At 47.9% G+C, this 13,157-nt stretch overlaps 1 protein-coding gene across 1 annotated transcript in view; it reads right to left on the reverse strand.

The window, feature by feature from the left end:
• Positions 1 to 3,286: 3,286 nt before the first annotated feature.
• The window catches only part of LOC144782995 (homeobox protein six1b-like), a 177,413-nt gene continuing 167,542 nt past the window's right edge, over positions 3,287 to 13,157 (reverse strand). The window contains exon 3 of the mRNA XM_078662204.1: positions 3,287 to 3,690. Within this exon, the coding sequence (XP_078518330.1) occupies positions 3,672 to 3,690 (19 nt within the window). The 3' untranslated portion in view covers positions 3,287 to 3,671. The remainder of the gene's footprint in view (positions 3,691 to 13,157) is intronic.

Raw genomic sequence — 13,157 nt, forward strand, 5'->3', positions numbered from 1 at the left:
GCAAGCACTGAGCTGCCTCTGGAGTGCCTACTATGTGGCAGGGTAACGGGTACCGCTCCTATGGCAGTCAATCCGACAATAAATCATAAGACTAACCTCGCTGCAGGCCCTCCTAAGAGAATATTTCGGGCAGGCTTATTGAACTGTAGATCTCTCCCCTGTCATGCAGATGACATATGGCTGATGCTCGCGGATTCAGAGTGGGATGCTTTATTTCTTACAGAAACCTGGCTGAAAGAATATAATCTGGCCTCTATTTCCTTAGCCGCCCTATGGGTTTTAAAATGAGTTTCTCAAATAGGGAGGGAGACAGAAGGGGTGGCTCTTATTTTCAGTGAAAACTATACCTTAATGTCTTCCATGCTCACTACTATAAAAGGCATTGAGGGTCTTTATTTCTGCCTTCAAGTCAACCCTCAGCTATCATTAGCTGGGCTGATAATCTACAGACCCCTGTATTGCTCTCTAGAAAGTACCTGTGAGCTATCTGACTATATTGTTCAAAGATCTTTAGCTCACTCTCACTTTGTAGTATTGGGTGATTTTAATGTTCATGCAGATAGGCCCAGTTGCCCCCAGGTCGCCCAACTAATGACATCTTTGGAAGCAGCTAACTTAACACAAATAATCGCTGATCCTACTCGTAGAGCAGGACACACGCTTGATTTGATTTTCTCAAATATTCAGGAAACAATAGTAGAGACTCCTCTACCACTGGTCTGGTCCGATCACAACCTGATCTCTTTCTCAATAAAATTAGCTTCTCGCAACCAGGCCAATGGCAGACGCTTTTTTAAGCGTAGGCAATGGAAGAATCTATCAGCTGACACCCTAGGCCCTGCCCTGGCAATTAATCCCCCAGCTTTGACTACGGACTCATATTTAGAAGCGGTGGCGATGAATCACTGGATAGAAAAAGCGGTGGAAGATATCGCTCCAGTAAAACTCTTGTTATCACGTAGAGAATCACCATCAGCTCCTTGGTTTTCTAAAGCATTAATGGAAGAAAAGCGTAACTGTAAGAGATTGGAGTGTCTATGGCGTGTTAATTACTGTGAGGGAGCCAAAACAAGCTATAAAAAAACCCTCAACAAATTCCATAAATTAATCAAAACGGCCCAAAAACTTTTTAGTGCTACTTCCATTCAGAAAGCTGAGCAATTGAGCAAATAAGTTTTTAAGATAGTCCAGTCCTTCTTTAAACCAAGAGTTATCGAGACAGAAGTTACCCCGTCAGTGGCTCTGTGTGAAGATATCCTGTTTTTTTAAATAATAAAATTAAAAAAGTGTATGACACCTTTTCAGACTCTGCGGCAACACTGATGTCGGATTCAGTTGAGGCCATTGTGCCCGTTCCGTCCCTAACACAGTTTCGTCCTATCTCACAAAAAGAGGCACTGGAAGAAATAAAAAAATGCAAATCCGGGGCCCCGGATGATCCTTGCCCTCCCAAGCTATGGAATGTGATGTCATGCGCACTTGTAAAAATTGCTTATGGGGTGTTTCCTGACTGTTGGAAACATGCCACATTACTCCCCTTGAAAAAAAAACTAATGGAGCCTCAGAGGACCTTAGTAATCTAAGGCCTATCTCTCTACTAGCAGCTCCAGGAAAAATGCTCGAGAAACTGGTACAACGCCAACTGAATGGTTTTATCGAAAATAACACTATTTTGCATAAGACTGAATCCGGATTTCGATCGGAGTTCAGCACCGAAACCGCCCTCATTGAGGTGGCAGAGTCGATTAGATGGTCGTTAGATGTAGAGGCATCAGCAATGCTGGGGCTCCTGGATCTATCTGCGGCGTTTGATACTGTCGACCATGTCAGACTCTTGCAGAGACTAGAGGGTGTTGGCCTTAAAGATAAAGTACTAGCCTGGCTACATTCCTACTTAAGCGACCGTTCCCAGAAAGTTGCCTTGGGCCCTTTCTCCTCTAAATCCAAACGCCTCTGGTGCGGAGTCCCCCAGGGATCAGCACTTAGGGCAAGATGTAGGTAAATCTCATTTACCGATTCTTAAATACCGAATTTTACCGATTCGGTATTCATGAATCGGTAAATGAGATGTAGATAAAAAATCTGTATTTTTTACCGAATCGGTAAAATTCGGAATCGGACTTTCGGAATTTACCGAATCGGTATTTACCGAATCGGTATTTACCGAATCGGTATTTCCCATTCATTCCTATGGGCCAAAAGGCCCATAGGAATGAATGGGAAATACCGAATCGGTAAATACCGAATCGGTAAATACCGATTCGGTAAATTCCGAATCGGAAAGGAAGCAAAAGTGAAACTTAAGAAAACAGCCAATCAGGTGCTACCACCCTCCCCCTCCCTACCAAGAAGTGGCTACACAGGCAGCTGCAACTAATTAGAAGGTTCTGGAGAGGCAGTTGGAGCAGAGAGACTGGGAGCAGCAGCAGAAAGAGTTTGTGCAGTTTAAAACCTGTAAAATGGCAACCAGCAAAGACACAGAGCAGACAGAGAGGAAGAGAAAGCTGAAATTCAGCAGCATGGAGCTACAGGTCCTTGTGGAGGAGGTGGTGAAGGTGCACCACAAACTGTTTGGCAGGCAGTCCCTCACTGTGGCTGAATCTGCCAAAAGGCAGATTTGGCATGAAATACTTGACAAAGTGAATGCTGTGGGAGTGACCACCAGAGTCACAGAGGATTTGAAAAAGAGGCTCTATGACCTGAGGAGCCTCAGAAAAAAAAATGGCAGACCACCACAAGCAGGCATCTCAAACTGGTGGAGGAAAGAACACAGCATCCCCCCTCACTGACCTGGAGGAGATGGTGGCCTCAAACTTAGAGCCAGAAAGTGTCTGCGGACTGGGAGAAGTGGACAGCTCAGCCAAAGCTGCAAGTAGAAAAGGTAAGATGCATGCACAGCAATCCCCCTCACACCTTCATCCTTCCCTCACCCCTTGAAGCTAAGTGACCCCAGTCCCGGTGTGCCTGCACCATACAGTAGCAATGCATCATGGTACATGTAGTCAGTTAATGAAAGACCATGTCATACAGCACAGCAACCACCAAGTTAGGCAAATGAATGCAGACATAATGAAGGGCAGGCAACATGTACATTGTGCAATTTGAAAAGATTTAATTGTAGTGGCTGTGAGACATTTGCCCTTAGCTGATATACGCTCATATGTCCACAGGTCCCACATCCAGAAGGCAGTCACAGGAGACTGAAGGCACGGCACCGAGGGGGATGAAAGTCAGGAGCCAGGTCCCAGTGCATCACAGAACACAGGTGTAACGAGTATCCAGCCACCTTCCCAAGACCCTGAAATTACTCAAGATTTGCAGGCATCCCCACGACGTTCACAGTCCCCTCTGTTATTGTCTTCACCAGATATGCCAGCATCACTGGATGTTGAAACACCTGCAGCACAACCAAGCAGGAGGCATGTTCCCCCACTGATAGAAATGGAGACAGCTGCCAGTGCAATGGAGGTGGAAGACACACACACCTTGCCTGGAGATGATATCTCTGCCACACTGCAGTCCAGCGCAGAGGTTGTCCGTAGTAGCACAAGACGCCGCAGAGTCCAAGGAAGGAGTGTAGGTGCACGTGGGGAGGGGTCCAGTGTGTTCCAAGGCCTGGAGGGGAGCATGGTAAAGATCCAGAGGATGCAGGGAAAGGCCATCATGTCCTGTCAACGCCAAATGCGCAACCTGAATAGCAATAGGGAAGAAATTGGAAAGGGCATCAGGAAACTGGTGGAAGTGAACAAAAACATGGCTACAGGGATACATGAAATGACACAATCGGTGCAGCTACTGTGCACCAAACTGGACACAGAAATAGCCTCAAGGCGCAGGGAGAAGCAGCGTGCACAGCAACACAACAAAGCAATTCACCGCCTGGCCACAGCCACATCCCTGCTATGCAGGCGAAGCATTAACAGTCAGGAGGTATTGACGCAAAACAGCAATGAGGTGACAAGGGGGATAGCCGGAATGACCGGTGCTCTTGAGGCGCTAATAAATGCTCAAACAGCACAAACTGCTGCTATTGATGTGCCAGAGAGTGAAGGGAGCACAAGTAGGAGCAGCATGGCAAGCCCCCTTGTTGTAGAGACAAGGAGGAGCAGCAGGCGACAAGGTGAGGCTACAGGCCAAACGCCCAGCGAACACAATGAGCCACATACACTTGGCAGTGCTAAGCGTGGACGCAAATGAACAGTTAATATTATGAGGTAGTGACCCTGGACATACAATTTTGAAAGTTCAAAGTTTGTGTTGCACATTTGTGCCTTAGATACCTGCGTAGTGACTACATTAAACTACGTTGGGTGCATACTCCACCTGTCTGTGTCTCTTTACTTACTTAAAAAAAGTTGCGTGTAATCTCTTCCCGTCTGTGTCTGCCATCTGTTGGTGTTGCATGTCCAGCTGTGTGTGGCTCAGGCAGTGCTTGGTCATCATCATGGTCCTCAAAATCTGATAATTCCACTTCAGTGCCCTTCTAAACTGCAAGGTTGTGCAACATTGCACAGACTGCAATCATTTTGCAGCAGGTCACTGGTGTGTACTGACGTGCCCCTCCACTCTTGTGCAGGCACTGAAACCAGCTCTTCCACAGTCCAAAGGTTCGCTCCACAATGTTCCGGGTGGATTTGTGTGCCCTGTTGTACCTCCTCTGGCTGGGTTTCGAAGGGTTGAGGTAGGGTGTGAGGACGAAGGACCGAAGGGCATATGCACTGTCTCCTATTTGTAAGAATAGAAATACATTACTCACATGCACATATCCACATACAGCTGCAATATGTACACAGTGTATTACCTAACAAATAGCCTTCGCCAAATTCCCCCGCTGTCAGCCGTGAGTAGATGCCACTGTTCTGAAAGATGTAGGAGTCGTGGGTACTCCCGGGAAACTTGGCAACTATGTCTGTGATGATAAATTTGGAATCACAGATTACCTGTACATTTATGGTGTGTGTGGATTTCCTGTTTCTATAAATGTACTCTGTGGCAGCAGGTGGGCATATTGGGATGTGGGTACCATCAATGCAGCCAATGACATTTGGAAAATGCGCCATCTGATAAAAGTCAGTCTTGGTCCTGACCAGTTCAGCGTGCGTTGCAGGGAAGCTGATGTATAAATGCATTCTCTGCAACATGGCGTCCAGAAATTTTCTAAAAAAGCGTGACAGGCTGCTCTGGGTCACCCCACCTACCGCAGCAACCACACTCTGGTAACTACCAGACGCAAGCAGGTGTAGGCTGCACAGCACCTGCACGTGGGGTGGAATAGCGTGTGCCCTTGGGGTAGTGTGCTCCAACAGTGGTTGGAGGTCCCTGATGAGGTCCAAGATGGTGTCTGAGTCCAACCTGTACCTCTGGAGTATCCCTGCCTCTGTGAGCATGAACAAGGTGATCCTCTGTCTGTAGACCTGCTCCTGTCTCAGCCATTCCCTCTCTCCTTCCTCCTGTAGCCGTAGCCGCCTCGCAATGACATAGAATGCCGCCATTGTGAAAAAAGATTTGCATTTTGGGTCCTTTTTTATAGGCTGCACCTGGTTACCACCTGATTTCAATCCATGGTATATACAGACTCTTAAATACCAAATTTCAAGCAAATTCGGTATTTCAGGGCTTACCTACATCTCAATATTCAATTTTACCACTTCTTATTTACCGAATCGGTATTTTACCGATTCGGTAAATTCTCCGATTCGGTAAATTTACCGATTCGCAAACTGTTGCGATTCGGTAAAATTACAGATTCTGTAACTTTACCGATTCGGAATGTTTACCGATTCGGTAAGTTTACCGATTCGGACGATTTTCAGTCCCCTACATCCCAAAAGCTCAATACCGGTCGGAAACGGCCGAAATTCGGTATTTTCGGCCGTTTCCGACCGGTATTAGGCTACCTACATCTGGCCCCAGGTCCCTTACTTTTTAATGTCTATCTAGCTCCACTTTTTACTTTAATTGCCAAATGGGGGGTCAAAGCGATATCATACGCTGACCACACTCAGTTGGTCTTTCCCTACTCAGTATTGTCTGTGGAAGCATTTATCAAGTTTAAAGGCTGCCTCTGCGACATTGCTATATGGATGAATACCAACAAATTAAATTTGAACGCAGCTAAGACTGAGGTGGTTTTCTTTGGAAAAGGCCTGCGGCCCCCGCCGAATTTGTGATGGCCGTCTGAAATGGGTCCTCCGCCTCTTCCCAGCAGTAGTGCAAAAAACCTGGGGGTGAGATGGGATGATAGCCTTTCTTTTTCTGCCCACATCCAGCAGGTATCAGCGGGGTGCCTACGCAAACTTATGAATCTCCGAAAATTTCTTGATCTGCTACCGGAAGATTGCCGTAAAGCTGTAGTCCATGCGACTGTTACATCGAGGCTGGACTACGCGAACTGCCTCTATCTTGGCCTACCGAAATATTTGATCCAGCGTTTATAGACCGTGCAGAATGCAGCTGCGAGGCTGATTAAACATATTCCTTTTAGACATCATGTCTCTCCACATCTGCGCGGTCTGCACTGGCTTCCAGTGGCTAGCAGGATCAAATTCAAGGCTCTGACCCTGGCTTATAGGGCATTACGGGGTAATTGTCCTAACTACCTTAAACTGAGACTTCCCCGCTACCAGCAAGCAAGGTCCCTCAGATCAAATTCACTGAATCTGCTACATGCCCCATGAGCCCTGAAGGCTCGACTTGGGGGCAGGACCTTCTCCGCTGGAACGGTAAAATTGTGGAATGACCTACCGCTCCCGATCCGATCTGCAACTTCAGAGACCGGTTTCAGGAAGCAACTAAAGACATGGCTTTTCACTCAAAAAATCTAAGCCGCTTCCTTTCCCGTCACACCCTGCTGCTCACTTAGCGCCGGGACATCTCCATGCGAGGTAGCTGTTCGCGCTTTAGAAATATCAGTATTATTATTATTATTATGAGGGGGCAGAAAGACTGGAATTTGGTGGGGGGTGGTGGTGGTGGCATTGGCATGCCCATCCTGGGCAGCCCCCACCCGTAAACACAACGGAAAAAAATCCCTGGTGCCTAGTGGGTTTTCTGCTGCCCCCGGGGGTCAGATTGGGGGCTACTACTACCCGGGGGCAGAAAGACTAATTTTGCAGGGGCTGGGGGCTTTGGCATGCCCATCTTGGGCAGCACCCACCCCTAATTCAATTGGGAATAGAAAACCCTGGTATGTAGTGGGCTTTCTGCCCCCCGGGGCCAGATTGGGCAGAAAGACGGATTGTACCCAATTCCCTTTGGGGGGAGGAAAGGCCCTTGCCCAAGGGGCCACTCCCCCTCCCTGGTGCCCAGTGGGTGGATCCCTGCTTGGGGATAGCTCTACTAGGGCGAACCCCAAGCAGGGATCCACTAGGTAATGGTACCATTGGAAAGGGGGGATTCGCCCCTTTCCAACGATACCTCTCCTGACTTTCTACATGCTCAGTGGGCTGAGGTAGCCCCCTGAGCACGTAGAAAGAGAAACTGAAAAGAGCCTATCGGCTCATTTAATTTTTCGTTTCACTGAAATGACGTCAGTGCGACGTGAGCCCTGATCGTCATTTCAGGGAAACCAAACAAACAGCCTTGGGAGCTGGGGAAGCTCCTCCCCAGCTCCAGAGGCTGTTGTGGGGGGGGGGGGAAGAAACCCCTCTGGTGCCCGCACAAGAAAGATTTCTATTGACTTGTGCAAGGATGGCCGGGAGCCGTCCTGCGCACCCGCCCACTATGTCTCAGGATGGCTCCCGGCCGACCTGAGCACGGAATGGGTTACGTTTATGTGCATATTTTAGCAACAAATTTACTGTGTACATTTCTGCTTTGTTGCTTGTGTATTACTTTTTAGTCCAGAATGCGTTAATCTTTGTGTTATGGGAATTTGTTTGAAATAGAATAACTCCTCACACTTGAGATGTGGGATGAGGTAGCTCAGCATAGTCCGTAGACTGCCAGGACGTCGCACCAGAAACAACATATCTTGGGGCACGTCCACCAAATATGCAGAAGGTTCCCTGTGTAGCCGCATTTTCTCTAGCACTGTGGGTTAATAGTTGGGTTGAATGTGTGTAGTTTTACCAGGTACATGTACCAATCATATAGGACTTTATAGTGTGCTTCCTTGCACAGCAGATTATGCGTTGCCTTATTTAGATCTTTCTACACGTGTAGCCACTATTAGTCAGAGGGTGCCTTTCCTAGTATTCCTTCACACCTATTGCTATAGTGGTGTTCCTGCTGTAGTAAGTAATCCTCTAATGTGTAAATGGCCGCGATAACCCCCCTTGGAGCTGGTTGCTACTCTTGAGATATTTCTCCATAAGCTCCAATTATCTCATGACTATGTCTTTGAAGGTTGGGTGCAGAACCCAGTGCCTGATTTAGGCGTAGCATAAACTCTCAGTTTCTCCCACTTTAAAGTACCTTTTACATTCTCCGAAGCTTTTTGTGTTTCCCTTGTTGGTGAAATTGTCCACCATAAGGGAGTCTCCTTCTTGCCACGCCTCAAATGGGACCTGGGTTGAGGCTGGTGTAACAAAGGGGTTAAAGTTGAGTGGTGTGTCAGGGGTGGGTATGTAGTGTCATTAGCCAGAGTTAGGACCGGTAGGAATTAGTGCCATTCTTACATGTACACAATCCCTTCCCAAAGTTGCCTTCTCTTCCACATCGACTTTTCACACACATTTGCATTTGTTATACTTGGACTCGTTTCTCTGAAGCACTGACCTTGATTGCACGGAACACAATGTGAGAACAGTATCACACTGCCTTGGCATTAGGTGCATGGCCCTCATGTGGGTGATACAAATGTGCTTATTATTACATCCATATGGCACCGCAACTATCTGTAGAACACAAACAATGACAGCCTGTTCACAATCCCGGCCTGAGGCAAGGATTCCATTCTCTATATATAGCCTTTTGTTTCCTAGCATAATCCGAGAAGACACTTCTACTGACTTTGAGGGGTCCCGCCTGCTGAAGCTTTTGCCTAGCAGCTGACTAACATCTCCACGAGGGGTGTCCAGTTTGAGACCACAAAGGGGTCCCACACTCTTATCCACCAGGTAAAGGGATTAGATCATCCAGAAGGGGGTTTCTTGGCAGATCATACATTTACACCCTAGACACGTAGGTTAGGGTTAGCATTGTAGGAGTATGCTAGATAATTATAATATTGTATATGTATGCATATATAAGCTGTCTCAACAAAATGGTGGAACTCTTCATTTCATTCGCTATGTTGACACTTATAACCCTTGTCTGCTTCTGTCTCTTAATCATTTCAGTTAATATTTTTTATGCAATAATCACCACGGTTCAATCAATATTGAAAACACCCCTTTGTGTATTCTATGTATTTCTTTGAGCAAAAGAGAGCACGCGTGACTGAGCAAAAGGTTCTAAGTCTGTCACCACAGTTCCTGAGGGAACAGAGTTGTCATGCTCAGTAGTTACCAGAACGGTTCCCTCCCTGTCTAGGTTTAGGGGGGCTAAGGGTGGCATAGTGAGCTAGCTGGCCCAAAGGACAACATATCCTACGGGGTGCATTGAATGAGTCTGGCACCATCCTAGGTTTATGTTGTCTGCAAACACGCAGTTGCTACTGATTTGTGGAAACAACACAACAGTAGTACATTTAGTAAATATTAGATTTTTGTTAGCCACGTCCCACACCCTTAGAGACGTATTTGCCTTTGCATGCCTGGCTGCCAGTGAAGTTTCAAAGGCTGCACTGAATTTGTATGTTGCTTCATATGGGAAAAGATTTGTATAGAGTTAAGGTTTTGAGTCTCCTCTGCCTCTGTGTTTTTCTAGTGCCATGAAACCTCTGGTGTAGGTGCGCTTTATAAATATGCAGTAACATAACATAACATAAAGAAACCACACTAGGAACAGGTCATGCAAATTAATTAATGAATGCCGAATGAAGATAAGTGACGGATGGGAGGGCCCAGGTAAACTTAATATTTATTTATTTTTAAAACATTTTATTGATCTTTTATCGAAGCAACATGTACAACAAGCATTAACACCTTCGGTGCTCGTGTCGAGACCAGCTCGCCATGAGTCAGGGTGGAGCTGTTCTCATGAAGAGCTGGTCTCGTCATAACGGCTCCGCTCCGCCCATGTGCGGGCGAATTAATCAGTTGGCAGGGTCGTGACGAGACCAGCTCGTCATGAGCACAGCTCCACCGTGACTCATGACGAGCTGGTCTCGTCACGAGCACCGCGGCGCCATGCTCACCCCCGCCCCCACGCACCGTGGGGGAATTACCCCCACAGCAAAGGGGTTAAAAATAACGATAGTACACGGGGAAGGCAAAAATTGCATACATTGCATATTTAGAAAAGCGCATCTGTCATCAATACAATATTAAAGAGGTCTATTCAGTTGCAGTACATCAGGGAACAGTAGAGTTCAGCATAACACAGCATTGCAATATGTCCACTCAATCACTGACGTCAGACATTGAATCGTCCTGCGGGGGATTGCGTATATTCATTCCCTTTACCCCATATCCTTGACCATTTCCAGGGGCAACCTCTATGCATATAAACTGCTCGTTCTGCCACCATTGCACTGTCCATATCACATCCCCATTTTCGGTAAGTGTGAATCAACCCTGTTCCCCAGTGCTCGGCTATATTATGTTTCGCAATCATCATTCCTAGAGCCGCCCAGTCCTGCATTCGTAGGTTTAGATCGGTGGGCTCCCATATTTTAAGAAGACACCTTTTTGGTTCTGGCAAGACAGTGGCTCCACCCACCCGTGAGATCGTGCTCATGATCGATACCCAATAGGGTGTGATCCGTGGACACTCCCAGAGGATATGATAGAACATGCCCAGCAGGACACATTGTCGCAAACAGAGGGGAATGGGCGATCTTCCTAGTGGTGCAGTGTAGTGCGCGTGTAGTATATCCGGTGAAGGATTTTTAGGTGCACTAATTTGAGTTTGGAGGAGATAGCAACCTCTTGTGGTGACACGAGTGCCTCCTGCCAGTCGGTGTTGTCTAAGTCTCTGATATCTATTTGCCACCGGTCCCTCAGAGTCAGTGTGGGATCTGTTTGATTGCTGATTCATTTTTGGTAGGTCTGAGAGATGGCCTTTTTACACATGTAATCAGTAAGGAGTCTGTCCTCCAAAGGGGAGGCCTCTGGTAACTGTGGTCCTGGTGGGATCGCTCCCATAAATGCGTGCCTGATCTGCATGTATCGAAATCTTTCAGTTGGTGCCATGCCGTACACATCCCTTAGGTGAGCAAAAGCTATGACTTCCCCTTTCTTCCACAGGTCTCCTATCTTGGAGATACCTATGAGGTCCTACTGTTTGAATCCCTTGGTGTGACGTAGGTTGCCTAGCCGCCGGGTGTCACAGAGTGGTGGAGCCTGCATTAAAACTCCCTCCCATCCCAGTGCTCGCTGCGCACTGTGCAATAACCGGACAGTGTGGGCTGCCGGACCCGTAAGGGTGGATCCCCGTGGGGTGTTGTATAGGGCACTCATAATGTGATCAGCTGGAAAGTTATTCCTGTCCATGGGGAAGGCTGGTTCTTCCTGAGAGGCGTGCAGCCACTTGTTTATGACCATGAGCTGCGAGGCCCAATAGTACATTCTGATATTGGGCAAAGCAATGCCCCCGTCGTACCAGCTCCGCACTAGTTTGCGCATTGCTATACGAGCGGGCTTGCCGTCCCAGAGAAGAGTGGTAACCTCAGCGTCAATCGCTTTGAAATATGTGGTGGGGGCGGGGCGGGAATGGGGTGTTTTGCAGGGCATACAGAAATCTGGGCAGCGGCATCATTTTGAAAAGGGCGGCCGCCTGAGCAATGTTAATGGTAACGATCTCCAGTGTTTTACATCTTGTCGGAATCTCTTGAGTGGCCCCATGAGGTTTTCTTCAATGAAGTGTGCGGGCTGAGGCGTGATATGCAGGCCGAGATATCTAAACCCACTGGTCGCTATTTCTAGGTCACAGCCCGGCGGGAGCCGTGGCGGGGGACCATGCAATACGTATAAGAGTGATCTTGCCCAGTTTATAGTGTATCCTTAGACTTTCCCGTAGGAGGCGCAGATGTCAGACAGGCTAACAATGGATCGCGCCGGGGATGCCAAATACAGCAGCACGTCGTCCGCATAGAGCGAAATACGGTCTTCCCAGCCCATGGTCCACTTCAATCCTCGAATAACCAGGTCCTGCCTTATCCATGCCGCCGGCGGTTCTAATACCAATGCAAACAGGAGTGGTGATAGAGGGCAGCCCTGCCTAGTACCTATCCCCAGTGGGAAATCATCTGATATTTGGCCGTTTGCTACTACTTGTACCAGGGATTTAGTATATAACAATTGGACCCATGCAGAGAACTTATGGCCAAAACCCATACGCTGAAGGACCGCAAAAAGAAAGGGCAATTCGACAAGGTCAAACGCCATGCGGGCATCTAAAAAGAAAATGACGGCGTCTTTTTGAATGGTAAGTATACGCGCCATGACTCCACATAGGTGCCTCAGATTGAGCGCTGTGCTACGGCCTGGCATGAGCCCAAATTGGTCCCGGTGGACCAGTGTCGTAAGATGCGGCTGCATCCGCATCGCCAATGTTCGCCCAATATTTTCGCTTCTGCATTTCTCAGTAAGATCGGCCAGTACGACGTGCAGTCTTGTGGCGGCTTGTGAATTGAGACAATCGTCGCCAGGCACTGGTCCCTTGTAAATTCTCCCCTATCCAGACTGTCATAGTACATATTGAGCAAGTAGTACATGAGTGGGGTGGCCGCCTTTTTATAGAATTCTATCGGCATGCCATTGGGCCCCATCGCCTTCCCCGTGTGTAGCGCTCCCAGCATCAGGTCGTCTGATGTCAGATCGGCCTCCAGTTCTTGTGCTGTACTATGTGTCAACGTGGGCAGTCGGATGTCACGGAGAAAGGCAAGATTGTCCGCAACGGTAGCAGTGGCTGTGGGGTGTACACCTTCTCATAATGGGCTGCTAGGGTGTTCACTCTCTGTTGTGGGTCCGTAGTGACAGTACCGTCATCTAACTGTAGTTGTGAAACCCAGCTGCTGGCTCTCTCCCGTCTCTCTAACCATGCAAGGAGTCTGCCTGTCTTGTCCCCCACTTCATAGATCGTGTGCTGCATTGCATTGTGTCTAGCCCTCG

This window comes from Lissotriton helveticus, chromosome 9 (genome assembly GCF_964261635.1).
Source record: "Lissotriton helveticus chromosome 9, aLisHel1.1, whole genome shotgun sequence".
NCBI classification, from domain to species: domain Eukaryota; kingdom Metazoa; phylum Chordata; class Amphibia; order Caudata; family Salamandridae; genus Lissotriton; species Lissotriton helveticus.